The sequence below is a fragment of the Heterodontus francisci genome, unplaced genomic scaffold (assembly GCF_036365525.1).
Source record: "Heterodontus francisci isolate sHetFra1 unplaced genomic scaffold, sHetFra1.hap1 HAP1_SCAFFOLD_216, whole genome shotgun sequence".
NCBI lineage: Eukaryota > Metazoa > Chordata > Chondrichthyes > Heterodontiformes > Heterodontidae > Heterodontus > Heterodontus francisci.
This window is the reverse complement of record NW_027140566.1, coordinates 142,597-161,076: the sequence shown is the minus strand read 5'-3', so window position 1 is coordinate 161,076 and position 18,480 is coordinate 142,597. Positions and strand designations below refer to the sequence as shown.

At 45.6% G+C, this 18,480-nt stretch overlaps 1 protein-coding gene across 1 annotated transcript; it reads right to left on the bottom strand.

The window, feature by feature from the left end:
* Positions 1-2,550: 2,550 nt before the first annotated feature.
* Positions 2,551-4,477, bottom strand: LOC137360145 (probable G-protein coupled receptor 139). Its single transcript, XM_068025693.1, has 2 exons — positions 4,420-4,477; positions 2,551-3,470 (listed from the first exon to the last, which is right to left on the bottom strand). The coding sequence occupies exons 1-2, from the start codon at positions 4,475-4,477 to the stop codon at positions 2,551-2,553; spliced, it is 978 nt and encodes a 325-aa protein (XP_067881794.1).
* Positions 4,478-18,480: the final 14,003 nt, after the last annotated feature.

Below are 18,480 nucleotides of genomic sequence, written 5' to 3'. Positions count from 1 at the left end.
ACCACATGGGGGGAACCTGAGACTGCTCTACCCAGCAATGAGATTGGTAGAACAACATTACCGGTACATAGCTTCCTAAATTTCCGCTCTGAGCTCCCTGTCCAATGAAGGGCACAGAGCATGTTCCCGCTGCTGTTAGATCAGAAGGCCAGCAGCTCTGGAGCCTCAACAGCGTCCACTTCTCCGAGTGGTCAGCGGATCGTGAGGGCTGAGAATATTAAGCATCACTTTTAGTCGCCAACTCCCTGTAATTCTCTCTTACACTGTCTGTGTGACCGACCCACAGACAATCTGTCTGTTTGTTTCTCCCAATCCCTGTCACGATCTCTTTGTCCCTATCTCTCAGTATTCGACTCCCCTCTCACTCTATTACTGTTTATTTCCCTCTGACTCTCATTTTTATTTGTTTCGAGATGCAACACTGATACAGGCCCTTTGGTCCACTGAGCCAGTGCCGACCAGCAACCACCCATTTATACTGACCCTGCAGTAATCTCACATTTCCTACCTACACTAGGAGCAATTTCAGTTGGCCAATTTTCCTTTCAACCTTTGCAAGTCTTTGGCTGTGGGAGGGAACCGGAGCACCTGGCGAAAGCCCACGGGGCCACAGGCAGAACTTGCAAACTCCACACAGACATTACCGAAAATCGAACGCGGGTTCGTGGAGCTATGAGGCTGTGGTGCCAGCCACTGCACCACTGTGCCACCACTCCGTTTCCCTTTATATCTCACACTTCATGTCTGTCTCTCACTTTCTGCCACTCCTTTTATCAGTCCCTCAATCCCATCTCTTTCTCTGTCACTCCTTGCCTGTCTCAAACACTCACTCTCTCGACTCCGTGTCTCCCCTTCCCACGACTGGTCCCGCTCTGTCTCGTTCCCTCACTCCTGTCACTCTCTTTGTCTTTCATTCTCTCTCTGTCTCAGTCTCTCTCACACTCCGCCCCATCTAACTCCCTGTTTACCTACATTTCTCTACACTCCCTCTCTCTCTCATTTAAAATCCCTGTCTCTCTCTCTCCCATTCCCAGTCACTCTCTCACTCCATGTTCTCATCTCCCTCAGTCCCTCTCTGTCTCCCTCTCTAGCCCAGTCCCTGTTTTCTCTCTATCTCATGCTTTGTCTGGCACACACACACACACACACACACACACACACACACACACACACACACACACACACACACACACACACACACACACACACACACACACACACACACACACACCCTGTCGCTCTCTCTGGCGCACGTACTGTGTGTCCGTATCTCTCATACTAAATCGCTGACTGTCTCTCATGCACCCTTCCTGTCTGCATCTCAAATACACTCCTTGTCTGCCTTACTTGCGCAGACTTCCTCCTTTTCTCTCTCACAGACAATCCCTGTGTGTCCCACACTCCATGCCTGTCGCGCTCATAAACACGACCTGCCTGTTTTCTTAAACACACTGCCTGTCTGTCTCTCTCTCACACACACCTCTGCCTCAGTCACACACACTCCTTGCCTAAATCTCTCACATGTACTGTCTGTCTCTCACGCACGGCCTGACTGCCTCTATCACACACACACACACAACCTCTGTCTCTCCCACATACAATGCCTGTCTGCCTCTGTCTCAATTACTGCCTGTCTGCATCTGTCACACACACACCCTGTCTGTCTCTCTCTCACACACACCTCTGCCTCAGTCACACACACTCCTTGCCTAAATCTCTCACGTGTACTGTCTGTCTCTCACTCACGGCCTGACTGCCTCTATCACACACACACACAACCTCTGTCTCTCCCACATACAATGCCTGCCTGCCTCTGTCTCAATTACTGCCTGTCTGCATCTGTCACACACACACCCTGTCTGTCTCTCACACACACTGCCTCACAGCCTCTCTCTCACACACAAAACATGTCAGTCTCTCTCACACACACTGTACCTCACTCTCACACGCACAGTCCCTGTCTGTCTCTCCCACACTCTCACTATCAGTCTCTCACGCACTCCCTGTCTGTTTCCCTCTCTCACACACTTCCTATCTGTCTCTCTCACACTCTCCCTGTCTGTCTCTGCCTCTCACACACACTCCCTGTCTGTCTCTCTCTCACACACAAACACTCACTGTCTGTCTCCCTCACCTAGTGTCTCTGTCTGTCTCTCTCACAGACACACCCTGTCTTTCTTATTCACAGTTACTCCCTCTCTGTCACTCTCACACTACTCCCTGTCTGACTATCTCTTTCTCACACACACCCTGTCTTTCTCCTTCAAACTCACTTCCTGGCTGTCTATTTCTCACACACTCCCCGACTGTCTCGCTCACCTACACTCCCTGTCTGTCTCTCTCACACACACACCTTGTCTTTCTCCCTCACACTGCATCCCTGTCTGTCTCTCTCTCTCACACACATTCCCAAACGGTCTCTCTCACAAACTCTCTGTCTGTCTCTTTCGCACACGCTCCCTGTCTGTCTCTCTCTCTCACCCACTCCCTGCCCGATTCTCTCTCACGCACACCCTGTATTTCTCTCTCGAACCGACAACGGGTCTGTCTCTATCTCATGCGCTCATCACAACATTGAATGAATTTAAAAATTGGAGTAAAGGGATATTTCAGCACATTCTTCAACTGCACTCTGAACTGAGTCTGGGTCACGACATAAAACGCAGTGTTTGTGCAGCAGCTCAGCAGCTGTAGCATGAAGCCCAATTCCCGCAGAAACGCCGGTAGAAATATAGACTGATAACCTAAATACCACATCCGGCTCCATATCGAAAACACCATTAACACTGCCCATAACAGAATGAAATTTGCCGAGATAATTAACAGTAAAATGATGGATTTTCTTCGGCTATCCATCTCTGGGTCTTTGCGTCTCTCCCCACTGCTATGATCCCGGAGTCTCCTGCGTCCTCTACTGCTCACTAAAATGTGTCTGACGGTGACAGCATTGAGCAGTAGAATCACCATAAATGGGACAAACGGTGTTAGAATGTAATGGAGGAACTCGATTGTTCCCCAGATACGAGAATTCCGAGCATGCTCTGCTGCATCACAGAACCATGGGATGTTCCACAGCAAATACCGACCTGTGAACATAAAATACCAGAAGATGTTCTTTAAACAGCTCAGCACAATCACTGTTCCCAGAACCACAGCCGCCGTTTTCTCGCTGCAATATTTCCTTTTCAGCTTCTGGCAACAAATCGCCACAAATCGATCAAAGGTGAAAGTGACGGTGAACCAGACAGGACAGTCTGTGGCTGCGTAAAGCAGGATGGCGTGAATATTACACACGGGGATGGAATACAGGAACTGAAACTGTTCCGGATAAACAATGGGAATGTGTCTCAATATCACATCCAGGAAAATGACCAGTAGATCCGCCGCTGCCAAGGCTACCAGGTAGCGAGTGACACATTTGGAGAGCCCGCATTTTCCCCGAGATAAGATCCCAATCGTCAGCAAGTTAACTGTAAGGTAGGGGAATAAATAGAGAAATTATACATCAGTCTAGGAGCAAAGTTACCAGTTTGCTTGAGGCCTTATTGAGATTTAAAGTATGTTCCTGTATCCAGTGATGTACTGAAATGATCGAAGCTGAAAGAACAAGAGAAGTGTTGTAATAGGGTGGAAGGCAGGAGAGATTAAATGAAAATTACACACGGGGATGGAATACAGGAACTGAAACTGTTCCGGATGAGACTGAAATGTTAAAATCAATGTTAATCATAATCCTTCCCCTCCCTCACGTCCCTGTCTGGTTTAAAATCTGATCCATTTCTATTCTCTCCCAGTTCTGATGAAGGGTCATTGACCTGAAACATTAACTGTGTTTCTCTCTCCACAGGTGCTGCCAGACCTGATGAATATATCCAGCATTTTCGGTTTTTATTTCAGATTTGCAACGTCTGTTGCACATCGCTCTTGAGCAGGAAATTAAATGTTGGACTGCCTGAGAGATTCCCTCAACTGTGGCGGGCAGCACGGAATTCAATTATTTCAAAGCAATAATTGGGAATGTGTCGACTGAAAAATCAATGAAACAAATAATCTCGATCGTCACGAAGATAAAGCTAAACAAGGGAATTTGTCAGGATATTTTACTCCAGGTTGGGAGTGAAAACAGCAGTTTCAAGGAGTTTAGGATGACAATTGCAAATTTGTTGTTGTATTCAGTATGCAGTGAATTATCTTCCCAGTGACAGAAATTGCTGCTGGAGACAGGGAGCTGAATTTAGTGGAGCCAGTGGGGTTCCTGACGGCGGGCAGAAAATATGAGCGTACCCTGTCATAGAAATTCAGAGCCTACACTCCGTGTGGCTCTTCAGCAATTAACTGCCTGGTGTCGTGGTCCACATCCCTTAAAGGATGGGAATCCCATCTGCCAAAGCTGCTGAACAATCATGGCCAGCTGCTCACTAGTATCGGCAACGCCACTGAGAGCAGTGGAACTGCCAGTATTACACCCTTGACCCATAGTGCCCGAGACACATAGGTAAGTCTGGCGATGACACCATGCACAGTCAGCTGACCGGAGCCAGTGCCGGTAACACAACAGGTCTGGGACCAGGCCCATTGTTAGAGTCCCGGACCCGACGAAAATCAAGTGTTGCAGCAGGGGATAGCCAGGGAGCAGGGACTACTGTTGCTATTACACCAGACCTGGGACAGGAGCAGCCTTGGAGTCCCATACCCCAGGTGAGTTGGCTGGTATTGCCAGTGCCAGTGTGGTAACCCTTGGAAAATGGGTGATGGTACTCGCTTAGCTTGGGCGTGTTTCAGGGAGAATCATCTTTGCTGCCAGGGCCCATCCATGGGCCTCAGGATACCGAGGGAGCAGGCTATAGTTCACAATGTTGCAATTTTCAGAACTCATGAAGTGTGGAAGTCTAGTGATGAGCGAGCAAGATAGTAATAGAATTCATGAGGGCACAAACAGGGTGATGGACTGGGCAGAAACAATAACCACAAATTGTATTTCTACAGCACTACTGCGAGGTGATGCATTTTGGAAGATCCAATTCGAGAGTGAACTACACAGTAAATGGAAAAGTCCTGGGGAAAGTTGATGTCCAGAAAGATTTGGGTGTTCAGGTCCACTGTTCCCTGAAGGTGGCAACGCAGGTAAATAGAGTGGTCAAGAAGGCATACGGCATGCTTTCCTTCATCGGACGGGGCATTGAGTACAAGAGTTGGCAGGTCATGTTACAGTTGTATAGGACTTTGGTTCGGCCACATTTGGAATACTGCGTACAGTTCTGGTCGCCACATTATCAAAAGGATGTGGATGCTTTGGAGAGGGTGCAGAGGAGGTTCACCTGGATGTTGCCTGGTATGGAGGGCGCTAGCTATGAAGAGAGGTTGAGTAGATTAGGATTATTTTCATTAGAAAGACGGAGGTTGAGGGGGGACCTGATTGAGGTGTACAAAATCATGAGAGGTGTAGACAGGGTGGACATCAAGAGGCTTTTTCCCAGAGTGGGGGTTTCAATTACTAGAGGACACGAGTTCAAAGTGAAAGGGGAAATGTTTAGGGGGGATATGCGTGGAAAGTTCTTTACGCAGAGGGTGGTGGGCACCTGGAACGCGTTGCCAGCGGAGGTGGTAGACGCGGGCACGATGGAGTCTTTTAAGATGTATCTAGACAGATACATGAATGGGCAGGAAGAAAAGAGATACAGAACCTTAGAAAATAGGCGACATGTTTAGAGAGAGGATCTGGATCGGCGCAGACTTGGAGGGCCGAAGGGCCTGTTCCTGTGCTGTAATTATCTTTGTTCTTTGTTTTTTTTAGCACCTTTAATGTCGTAAAAAGTCCCAAGATGTTTCATAGGCGCATTATATAACAAAATAAGATACCGAGTTACATAAGGAGATTGTAGATAAGATGACCAAAAGCTGGATCAAAGAAATATGCTTCAAGGAGTGTTTTAAAGACATAAAGTTAGCTGGAGAGGCGCGGAGATGGTATTACAGAGCTTAGGGCCCATACAACTGAAGGTACTACCACCAGTGGTGACGAGATTAAAATCAGGGATGCACAAGAGGCCAATATAGGATTAACATAGGTATGTTAGTGTGTTGTGGGACAGGAGGCTATTTCCGTGATATGGGGCTGGACATGTGTAGCAGGCGTGGCTCTTAGCAGCGGGCCAGACAGGCGGGGTTAACAGAACCTCGGCCTTTTCGTGCCACCCACCCCCACCTCGCCCCAAAGCGATCGTGCGTTTTTTTTGTCTAAATGTCTTATGCTGGGATCCAAGTCCCTTTCAAGATGAGGATCCCACCTCCAACAGCTGCTGGCCAATCAGAGAACTGGCAGCTCATCAGTATCGGCACTAGCACCAGGAGAGGTGGTCACTTTCAGTACTGCAGACGTCTTGGTGGTAACGAATACTTGAATGAGGGTTTTAAGCAGAGGAGCTGCGAGAGAAACAAAGTCAGGCGATGTAACTGAGGTGGGGATAGGCCATTTTAGTGAAAGTGCATATACGTGGTCGGAAGATCATCTTGGGGTCAAATATGACACCAAGTTTGCAAACAGTCTGCTTTAGTCTCACACAGTAGTCAGGGAGAGGGATAAAGTCGGTAGCTGTTAATGGTGTGTGCAATGGGGACTGAAAACAATGGCTTCAATCTTCTAAAATTTTAATTCGCACAGAAAATACATAAGGTAAAACAGAAAGTGCTGGAAATACTCAGCAGTTCTGGCAGCATCTGTGGTGACTTAAACAGAGTTATTGTTTCAGATATGTGACCTATCATCAGTACTATTTCCGACATTTTCTGTTGTTTTATTCTTTGTCCTCTGTGGAGCAGTGAAGGATAAAGGGAGATTACATATAGAAATTCAAAATCACGAAGAGTCTTGATTGTGTAATTAAGGTGAAGAGGTTTCCAGTGTCAGAAAGTGCAATATTAAGACACAGTTTGATGTTAATTGGCAAAGAAACTGAGGGGAAATGAGGAAAATTTTCTTACGCTGTGAGCTATTCGCTTTGGAATTCATTGTCAGGCTATATGGTGGAAACAGATTCAAAAATATCTTGCAAAAGTGAATTTGGCAAAAACTTGAAAAGGATAAAAATGCAGGAGTCTGGGGAAAGAGCAGGGGAGCAGAATTGATTAGATAATATTTCCAAGCGACAACACTGACACAATGGGCCGAATAGCCTCCTTCTATGCTGCATTGTCTCTGATCCTATGAGCCAGACCGAAACTGAAAAGGTGAGAGTGTGAGACAGGGTGAAAGAGAAAATGGAAAACAATTAAAAAGGTGAGAAACAGGAAAAATCAGATTTGTCCTTCTTTTCAGGCCGAGGGTTTGTGATTCATGATCTGCCCGTGCCTGTTCCTGGTGACACACAAAACTTCCTGCTGCCTCCTCATTGCCATGAATTATACATGCCGCCCAGGGTGACCCGCACTGTAAGCTGGGTGACTGTAAGCTTAACAGGATCCTAACTGTGTGTGAAGCTGGCTGGTAGCTTCAAGGGTGATGCAACGTTCTTTCCTTATGACGTCTCTTAACTCCTAGCTCCCCCTCATCTTGCTGTCTGATATGATGTACAAGCTGCAGTTGGCGGTACCTGGATCTCCTGCTTTCCATCCAATCCCCAAAACCTCACCCCAATCCTCCCCTTCTGATGATATACTTCCCAATAATAACCTAAAACTGCCAGCTTCCCAGTCACAGCAGCTCTCAGGGACAGAGAGAGAGAGGGAAAGAGAGAGCAGCAGTACAGCACTGATGGTGAATATCCATTAGCAGGTCCGGGACTCACAACCACCTGCTAAAATATTTACACTGCGTGTACCGTCGAGGCTGGAATAGAGTCGGGACCTGCACGTGGTGATTGCATGTGCCAGCTCACTTAAGATGAGAAATTTAATGGGGCAACAGACAGGAAAATGCTGATAGACATGTCCACTGAGATACTTTGTCCATTGACAGTCCTGTCAGACAGTCTGTTGTCACTGTCTAGGAACTTAGAGGAGTCCGACTCCAACAGGGCACAGGACATTGCACAGAGCTTGAAGCCCATTCTTTCCCTAGTGGAAGTTGTCACTAAGTCCATGACAGCACTAGCGGACCCAGCCTTGATACAGCGTCTGGTGATCATTGTCGCAGTTTCCACTGCAGCACAGGCGGCAGACACTCAACGTCTCGGTGTTGCAGTCGAATGTCAGACCGAGGTCATAAGATCCATGCTTGCTGCCATGCAGGATCTTACTGCTTCCATTATGGCAGTGGATCTCAGTTGTCAAAGGGGTTTTAAGGCTCTCACCGCAGTCCAGCACTCAGAGATCCAGAGGATTAATCGGATTTCTGAGGTATCGCTCCGTGCGACAGGCAGTGGCTCCGTGGAGCACGAACCTGCTGTCCACTCTTAGGCTGGCAGAATTTGTCTTCCTTCACTGATACTCCCCCAGTGTTTTTGCTGATACCCATAAACCATCTCAGGCTGCTGCTGACCATGGGGAACTAATGTCGTCCGAATGCGAGACGTCAAGACCCAGAGCTGCTCGAGGGAGTCATGCAAGACCATCTACAACCTCCCTCAGTGAAAGTCAGCAGCCTTACACCAACCATTCTGCAGCCACTGGGGTAGCACCGTGCAGGAGCACTAGGCAATTTTAGGGAACCCTTAATACAGGCACTATGGAATACACAAGTGTGAATTCAACGTGTCGTTGAATAAAAGTGTTCATGAAAAGATATTTGTTGTGTCTGTTTTACAGAGAGATGCAGGGATTATGGAGTAGTTATCAAGGAAGACTTTAATTATCCGAATGTAGACTGGAGGAGCAGTAGTGTAGAGGTCAGAAAGGGGAAGGAGTTCCTCGAGTATGTTCTGGAAAGCTTTCTAAAGCATCTGCCAAGTTTTTGCCCACTCACTCTACCTAACTATATCCCCTTGCAAATTCCTTATGTCTGCATCACAAGATGCCCTCCCACCTGTTTTTGTATCATCAGCAAATTTGGATGTATTACACTCTGACCCCTCCTCCAAGTCATTAATACAAATAGTGAATAATTGAGACCTTAGGACTGATCCTTGCTGCCCTCCACTACTTACGTCTTTCCAACTTGAAAAAGACCCATTAATCCCCACTCTCTGTCTACTGTGCGTTAACAAATCCTCAGTTCATGCTAATATATGACGCCCAATACCGTGAGTTCCTCTCTTGTGCAATAATCATTTCTGTGGCACATTATCGGATGCCTTCTGCAAATCCAAATACACTACATCTCCTGGTTCCCTTTATAAATTCTGCTTGTTATATCCTCAAACCACTCTAACAAAAGTGTCAAACATGATTCCCCTTTCTCAAACCATGTTGACTCTGTTTGATTGCTTTAAGCTTTTCTAAATGTCTGCAATTTCTTCCTTAATAATGAAGTCTAGCATTTTCCCAATGACCGACGTTAGGCTGAATGGCCTATAGTTTCCTGCTTTTTGTCTCCCTCCCTTCTTGAACAGGCGCGTCACATTAGCGGTTTTCCAATCCACTGGGACCCTCCTGGAATCCAGTGAGTTCTGGAATATTTCGACCACTGCCTCCTCTTTCATTGCAGTTCCTTCCTTTAAAACCCTTGGATGAAGCACATCAGGTCCTGGCGACTTGTTTGCCTTTAGTCCAATTAGTTAGTTAAATACTTTGCCGTCGTGAAAGAGACTGTTATAATATCTTTACTCCCATTAGCTGTTTGCTTATCTGATATCTGTGGGGTGTTTGTAGTGTCCCCCATCGTCAATTCCAATGCAAAATATTGGTTTAAATATTCTGCCATTTCCCTGTTCCCCATTATCAATTCACCAGTCACATCCTCCAAGGGTCCCACGCTCACTTTAGCGACTCCCTTTCTTCTTATATAGAAGCTCTTGTTGTTTGTTTTTTTTATATTTATTGCCAATTTGCTTTCATAATCAATTTTCTCCGTCTTAATTAGCTTTTTAGGCATCCGCTGCTGGTTCTTTAAAAGATTCCCAATCCTCTTGCGTACCACTAGTTGTTGCCACTTTGTATGCCTTAGTTTTTGATGGGATACTCTCCTTGACCGCCTTTGTTAACCACGGGTGGTTCATCCTTCTCATCGAGTCTTCTTTTTGACCTTGATTATTTTTTGCTGAGCGTTATGACATATCTGGTAAAATGTCTGCCACTTCTCATCCACTTATCTTTCCCTTAGTCTATTTTCCCAGCCTGTTTTAGACAACTCTTTCTTCATACCTCTGTAATTGCTCTTGTTTAAGTTGGGGACACTGGTCTGAAACCCAAATTGCTCGTCCTCAAACTGCATTAGAATTTCTACCATGTTGTGACTGTACCCCCTGGAGGACGATAATTATGATATTTCTTATTAATCCTACCACATTGCATATTACTAGATCTAAAATAGCCTGTTTCCGAGTAGGTTTTGCAACAGCCATTCAGAGACTGTAGAATCGAGATAAAATATGACGATTAATTTTTGAAACTAGCTGAAAAACCAGCTTTTGAGAGACACAGAGACAGACAGCATGAGCATGAAAGGAACAGAGATCACTGATAATTTAAACTGAAGGAAGGTGAATTTTAGACTGATCACTGTTTCACCCCTCAATATTCGAAAGCAAAATTAATTCATCAAAGTATTTGCAATTTGTTAATCTGTAGATGTCCTCGCTGGATGAAGGAGGAGTTGAAGATTTGGATGTTGGTCATTTTTCTTTCCTCATTGGAACCTGGAATACTGCAAGTGGACTTTAATCAGAGAATTAATAATCGGGAAGTGCAAATCACAAAGAAAGCTGTTTTCTAATGCTGTTTATATGTTAGTAGTGTTTAAGAGTTTAGTTTTTCTGATAAACAGTTAATTTGTTGGTCTAAAGATATCTGGTTTGGTTTGCCTCATTCGGAGTTTGCCAGATAGTTCAATTCGGCTTTAGATGTCTTTAATTTAGAAAGTTTAAAGTGATGTGTTAGGCGATCTGCAGAACGCCGGGAATTATTTAACAGTGTATTGCTCACGCAATGAGAACAGTCTAATTTGATTGGATATATATATACTTGAGCGGTCAGTCGTAACAAGATAAGCCCAGGAACTGCAGTCAGTCAGTTTAACATTGGTAGAGGGGAAATTTATTGAAACAATAATTTGTGAAAAAATGAATAGTCGCATGGACAAATGAGAGATACCTAAGGAAAGACAGTATGGAATTCTTTAGGGAAAACCATTTTAAGTAACTTGCAAGAGTTTTTTTTTAGGAGGAAAGAGAGTGGGTTTATGAAGGCAATGCAGTTGATGTGGTGTACCTGGACTTCCAAAAGGCATTTGATACAGTGCCACACAACAGACATGTGAACAAAGATATAGCTCATGGAATAAAAGGGATTGGAAAACTGACAGGAAACAAAAAGTATTGGTTAATGGATCTTTTGCGGCCTATAGTAAGGTTTTTATTGGAGTTCCCTAGGGGTTACTGTTGGGACTGAGTACGGCATGAAGGAGCCCGAGCAAAACTGGAGTCAATGGGAATCAAGGGGAAAACTCTGCAACGGTTTGTGTCGGTCCGAGCACAAAGAAAGATGTTTGTGGTTGTTGCAGTTCAATCATCTCAGCTCCAGGACATCGCTGCAGGAGTTCCTCAGGGTAGTAGCCTGGGCTCAACCATCCTCTGCTGCTTCATCAGTCCGTGTAGAAATGCAACAAGACCTGTACAATATGCAGGTTTGTTTGATAACTGTCCAGTAATATTCGCACCACAAAAGTACCAGGCAATGAGCAACTCCAGCAAGAGAGAATCTAACCATGTCCCCTTGACATTCAAAGGCATTACTATCGCTGAATCCCCCACTATCAAGATCCTGGGGGTTACCCTTAACCAGAAACTGAACTGGAGTAGCCATTAAATACTTTGGCTACACGAGCAAGTCAGACGCAAGGAATACTGTGGCGAGTAACTCACCTCCTGACTCCCCAAATCGTGTCCACCATCAGCAAGGCACAAGTCAGGAGTCAGTGGTCTGGTCTCTGCTTTCTGACCTGTGACAGGTGAGAATGGTCTTCTATACAGGATCTGATGGATGGAATGGCCTGGTATCTGCTGTCTGAACTGTAACAGGTGAGAATGCGTTTTCTGTCCCCGGATTGAATGGATGGAATGACCTGGACTCTGCTGCCTGGTCTGTGTCAGGGGAGAATGATTTATGCGTTGGTTTTAATTTTCCAAAATTACTTATATTCGGGGAAGGTTCCTTTAGATTGGAAAATAGTGAATGTAGCTCCTTTATTCAAAAAGGGATGGAGGCAGAAAGCAGGAACCTAAAGGCCAGGTAGCTTAACATCTTCCTTAGGGAAAATGTCAGAAGGTATTATTAAATAAGTAAGCGAAGGGTATTTAGGAAAATTCAAGCTTATCAGGCAGTCTCAACATGGTTTTGTGAAAGCTGAGTGTTACATGTGCTGTGGATAAAGTGGAACATGTGATGTATTGTCCTCAGCTTTCCAGAACGCATTTGAAAAGGTGCCACATCAAATGCTACTGCATGGGGGGAAAAGGTCATGTTGCAGGGGGTAACATATTGCCATGGATAGAATTTTGGGTAGCTAACAGTTAAAAGAGAGTAGGCATAAATAGGTCATTTTCTGGTTGGAAAGATATAACGAGTGGTGTGCCATGGGGGTCTGTGCTGGGGCATCAACTTTTTACGATTTATATAAATTACTCAGATGAAGGGGCCAAAGGTATGGTTGTTAAATTTGCAAATGACACAAAGATAGGGAGTAAAGTACATTGTGGAAAAGACACAAGGTGGCTGCAAAGAGACATAGATAGGTTAATGAGTGGGCACAGAACTGGCAAATGGAGTATAATATGGGAAAGTGCAAAAATGTCCACTTTGGTAGGAAGAATGTCAAAGAACCATATTATCTAAATGCTGAAAGATTGCAGAGAACAAAGAACAAAGAACAAAGATAATTACAGCACAGGAACAGGCCCTTCGGCCCTCCAAGCCTGCGCCGATCCAGATCCTCTCTCTAAACATGTCGCCTATTTTCTAAGCTTCTCAATCTCTTTTCTTCCTGCCCATTAATGTATCTGTCTAGATACATCTTAAAAGACTCCATCGTGCCCGCATCTACCACCTCCGCTGGCAATGCGTTCCAGGTGCCCACCACCCTCTGCGTAAAGAACTTTCCACGCATATCCCCCCTAAACTTTTCCCCTTTCACTTTGAACTCGTGTCCTCTAGTAATTGAAACCCCCACTCTGGGAAAAAGCTTCTTGCTATCCACCCTGTCTATACCTCTCATGATTTTGTACACCTCAATCAGGTCCCCCCTCAACCTCCGTCTTTCTAATGAAAATAATCCTAATCTACTCAACCTCGCTTCATAGCTAGCGCCCTCCAAACCAGGCAACATCCTGGTGAACCTCCTCTGCACCCTCTCCAAAGCATCCACATCCTTTAGATAATGTGGCGACCAGAACTGTACGCAGTATTCCAAATGTGGCCGAACCAAAGTCCTATACAACTGTAACATGACCTGCCAACTCTTGTACTCAATGCCCCGTCCGATGAAGGAAAGCATGCCGTATGCCTTCTTGACCACTCTATTTACCTGCGTTGCCACCTTCAGGGAACAGTGGACCTGAACACCCAAATCTCTCTGGACATCAATTTTCCCCAGGACTTTTCCATTTACTGTATAGTTCACTCTTGAATTGTATCTTCCAAAATGCATCACCTCGCATTTGCCCTGATTGAACTCCATCTGCCATTTCTCTGCCCAACTCTCCAATCTATCTATATTCTGCTGTATTCTCTGACAGTCCCCTTCACTATCTGCTACTCCACCAATCTTAGTGTCGTCTGCAAATTTGCTAATCAGTCCACCTATACTTTCCTCCAAATCATTAATGTATATCACAAACAACAGTGGTCCCAGCACGGATCCCTGTGGAACACCACTGGTCACACGTCTCCATTTTGAGAAACTCCCCTCTACTGCTACTCTCTGTCTCCTGTTGCCCAGCCAGTTCTTTATCCATCTAGCTAGTACACCTTGGACCCCAAGAGCCTTCACTTTCTCCATCAGCCTACCATGGGGAACCTTATCAAACGCCTTACTGAAGTCCATGTATATGACATCGACAGCCCTTCCGTCATCAATCAACTTTGTCACTTCCTCAAAGAATTCTATTAAGTTGGTAAGACATGACCTTCCCTGCACAAAACCATGTTGCCTATCACTGATGAGCCCATTTTCTTCCAAATGGGAATAGATCCTGTCCCTCAGTATCTTCTCCAGCAGCTTGCCTGCCACTGACGTCAGGCTCACCGGTCTATAATTACCTGGATTATCCCTGCTACCCTTCTTAAACAAGGGGACAACATTAGCAATTCTCCAGTCCTCCGGGACCTCACCCGTGTTTAAGGATGCTGCAAATATATCTGTTAAGGCCCCAGCTATTTCCTCTCTCGCTTCCCTCAGTAACCTGGGATAGATCCCATCCGGACCTGGGGACTTGTCCACCTTAATGCCCTTTAGAATACCCAACACTTCCTCCCTCCTTATGCCGACTTGACCTAGAGTAATCAAGCATCTGTTCCTAACCTCAACATCCGTCATGTCCCTCTCCTCGGTGAATACCGATGCAAAGTACTCGTTTAGAATCTCACCCATTTTCTCTGAGTCCAAGCATAACATTCCTCCTTTGTCCTTTAGTGGGCCAATCCTTTCTCTAGATACCCTCTTTCTCCTTATATATGAATAAAAGGCTTTGGGATTTTCCTTAACCCTGTTTGCTAAATATATTTCATGACCCCTTTTAGCCCTCTTAATTCCTCGTTTCAGATTGGTCCTACATTCCCGATATTCTTTCAAAGCTTCGTCTTTCATCAGCCGCCTAGACCTTATGTATGCTTCCTTTTTCCTCTTAGCTAGTCTCACAATTTCACCTGTCATCCGTGGTTCCCTAATCTTGCCATTTCTATCCCTCATTTTCACCGGAACATGTCTCTCCTGCACGCTAATCAACCTCTCTTTAAAAGCCTCCCACATATCACATGTGGATTTACCTTCAAACAGCTGCTCCCAATCTACATTCACCAGCTCCTGCCGAATTTTGGTATAGTTGGCCTTCCCCCAATTTAGCACTCTTCCTTTAGGACCACTCTCGTCTTTGTCCATGAGTATTTTAAAGCTTACGGAATTGTGATCACTATTCCCAAAGTAGTCCCCTACTGAAACTTCAACAACCTGGCCGGGCTCATTCCCCAACACCAGGTCCAGTATGGCCCCTTCCCGAGTTGGACTATTTACATACTGCTCTAGAAAACTCTCCTGGATGCTCCTTACAAATTCTGCTCCATCTGGATCTCTAACACTAAGCGAATCCCAGTCAATGTTGGGAAAATTAAAATCTCCTATCACCACCACCCTGTTGCTCCTACATCTTTCCATAATCTGTTTACATATTTGTACCTCTATCTCACGCTCGCTGTTGGGAGGCCTGTAGTACAGCCCCAACATTGTTACCGCACACTTCCTATTTCTGAGTTCTGTCCGTATTGCCTCACTGCTCGAGTCCTCCATAGTGCCCTCCTTCAGCACAGCTGTGATATCCTCTTTGACCAGTAATGCAACTCCTCCACCCCTTTTACCTCCCTCTCTATCCCGCCTGAAGCATCGATATCCTGGGATATTTAGTTGCCAATCATGCCCTTCCCTCAACCAAGTCTCAGTAATAGCAATAACATCATACTCCCAGGTACTAATCCAAGCCCTAAGTTCATCTGCCTTACCTACTACACTTCTTGCATTAAAACAAATGCACCTCTGACCACCAGTCCCTTTATATTCATCATCTGCTCCCTGCCTGCTCTTCCCCTTAGTCACACTGACTTCATTATCTAGTTCCTTACAGGCTTTTGTTACTACCTCCTTACTGTCAACTGACCTCAATTGGTTCCCATCCCCCTGCCACATTAGTTTAAACCCTCCCCAACAGCGTTAGCAAAAGCACCTCCAAGGACATTGGTTCCAGTCCGGCCCAGGTGTAGACCGTCCAATTTGTAATAGTCCCACCTCCCCCAGAACCGGTCCCAATGTCCCAAAAATCTGAACCCCTCCTTCCTGCACCATCTCTCAAGCCACGCATTCATCCTGACTATTCTTTCATTTTTACTCTGACTATCACGTGGCACTATTAGTAATCCTGAGATTACTACCTCTGAGGTCCTACTTTTTAACTTGGCTCCTAACTCCCTAAACTCTGCTTGTAGGACCTCATCCCGTTTTTTACCTATATCATTAGTGCCTATGTGCACAATGACAACTGGCTGTTCACCCTCCCCCTTTAGAATGTTCTGCAGCCGATCTGAGACATCCCTGACCCGTGCACCTGGGCGGCAACATACCATTCGGGAGCCTCGTTTTCGACCACAGAACCGCCTATCTACTCCCCTTACAATCGAATCCCCTACGACTATAGCCCTTCCACTCTTTTTCCCGCCCTTCTGAACAGCAGAGCCAGCCACGGTGCCATGGACCTGGCTACTGCTGCCTTCCCCTGGTGAGCCATCTCCCTCAACAGTATCCAAAACGGTATACTTGTTTTGGAGGGAGATGACCGCAGGGGACTCCTGCGCTGCCTTCCTGCTCTTTCTCTGCCTTTTGGTCACCCATTCCCTTTCTCCCTCAGCAATCCTAATCTGCAGTGTGACCAATTCACTAAACGTGCTATCCACGACCTCCTCAGCATCGCGCATGCTCCAAAGTGAGTCCATCCGCAGCTCGAGAGCCGTCATGCGGTCTAACAAGAGCTGCAGTTGGACACACTTCCTGCACGTGAAGGAGTCAGGGACATCAGCCATGTCCCTGAGCTCCCACATTGAGCAAGAGGAGCATGACACGGGTCTGAGATCTCCTGCCATTTTTAATCTTAAGCTTAACTTAGTTAAATGAAAAAGGAACGAAAAGTTTTTACCAATCACAATAAAACCAGAGAAATCAAAAAAGCCTTACCTTATAAACACCCCACCGAGTCCTTTTTTTTTTGGTTAGAGGAGGAGGGCGGGTGGGAGACAGCCCAAATATATAGTGTTTTACTTACCCAGCAGCCCCCTGGCCTCCGCCGAAAAGCAAAAGGAAATTAAATTTACTTTCAAACTGACCTTCCCAGCTGCTCACTCGCTCACACTCTGCTCCCGAAAAAGCTGCTGCAATGAAAGGAAAGTTATTTTAAACCGCCCAAATATATAGTGTTTTACTTACCCAGCAGCCCCCTGGCCTCCGCCGAAAAACAAAAGGAAATTAAATTTACTTTCAAACTGACCTTCCCAGCTGCTCACTCGCTCACACTCTGCTCCCGAAAAAGCTGCTGCAATGAAAATGACCAATAAAGACTGACTTTAAAGTTATGTTTCACTTTGATGTCAAGTTAGAACTTTTGACAAACTTCACGTGCACTGGAAAATGCAGAGCAGGCAGTCGCATCGCGGTAATGTCACTAGACTAGTAACCTAGAGGCCCAGGTTAATGTTCTATCTGTCGACTCTCAGTCATCAGTAAGTGATGGAAGGGGTCGTCAACAGTGCTATCAAGCAGCACTTGCTTAGCAATTATCTGCTCGCTGATGCTCAGTTTAGCTTCCGTCAGGGCCACTCAGCTCCTGAACTCGTTCCAACCTTGTTCCAAACATGGACATAGTTTGGTCAGCTACTGAACAATCAGCAGGGAAGTGACCGCCTACTGGTTGCTCATCTATGTATGACTCCCTGCAACCTATTTGTGACGAATGTGTGTCTTGTCAACAGGTGTATTGCTGACTAATGTTTTGTTTTGTTTTTAACATTTGTATACCTGCCGAATCTAGTAAAGTCATTGGCATTGAAATTGACCTTTGAGTGTTGTCTCCTTATTTCTCACCATTCTTATGTTCGAACCATAGAATAAACCAGTCAAGGGTAGAAGATTACAATTTATAAGTAACAGTTCTTTAAATATGTGAACATGCAGCTGCATATTATCATGACCAGGAATGTCTTCGAGACAACGACCCTTGTGAAAAACTCTGAAACACTATTCCCAGACCTTTGTAAATGAAATTCATAGGATATGGGTGTCGTTGTCGAAGCCAGCATTTGTTGCCAATCCCTGCTTTCACTTGACAATTCAATGCCTTGCTCGGCCATTTCGCAGGACAGTTAAGAGTCAAGCACATTGCTGTGCATCTGGAGTCACATGAAGGCCAGACCAGGTTCGGACAGCAGATTTGCTTAACTAAAGGGCACACACCTTTCACGGCACCCACATACTTCTAGCTATTCAGCTATGGCAGGCAAATCATCGCAAACACAGTGCAACACTATCTCGGCTTACCTTCATCCCCGGAGCCTGATGGAGGAGATGGTTCTCCACATCATGTGACCAGCTGTGATAGAGCATCCAGCATCCGACATTAATGAGAGCATTCAGGATGATGC

What these genes read in the sequence shown, in the direction of transcription:
- LOC137360145 (XM_068025693.1), bottom strand. Translation starts at nt 4,477, where the DNA reads ATGGGTCAAGGGTGTAATACTGGCAGTTCCACTGCTCTCAGTGGCGTT. An exon ending in CAGTGGCGTTGCCGATACTA is followed by an intron (nt 3,471 to 4,419) that starts GTGAGCAGCTGG and finishes CCTACCTTACAG; the next exon opens with TTAACTTGCTGACGATTGGG.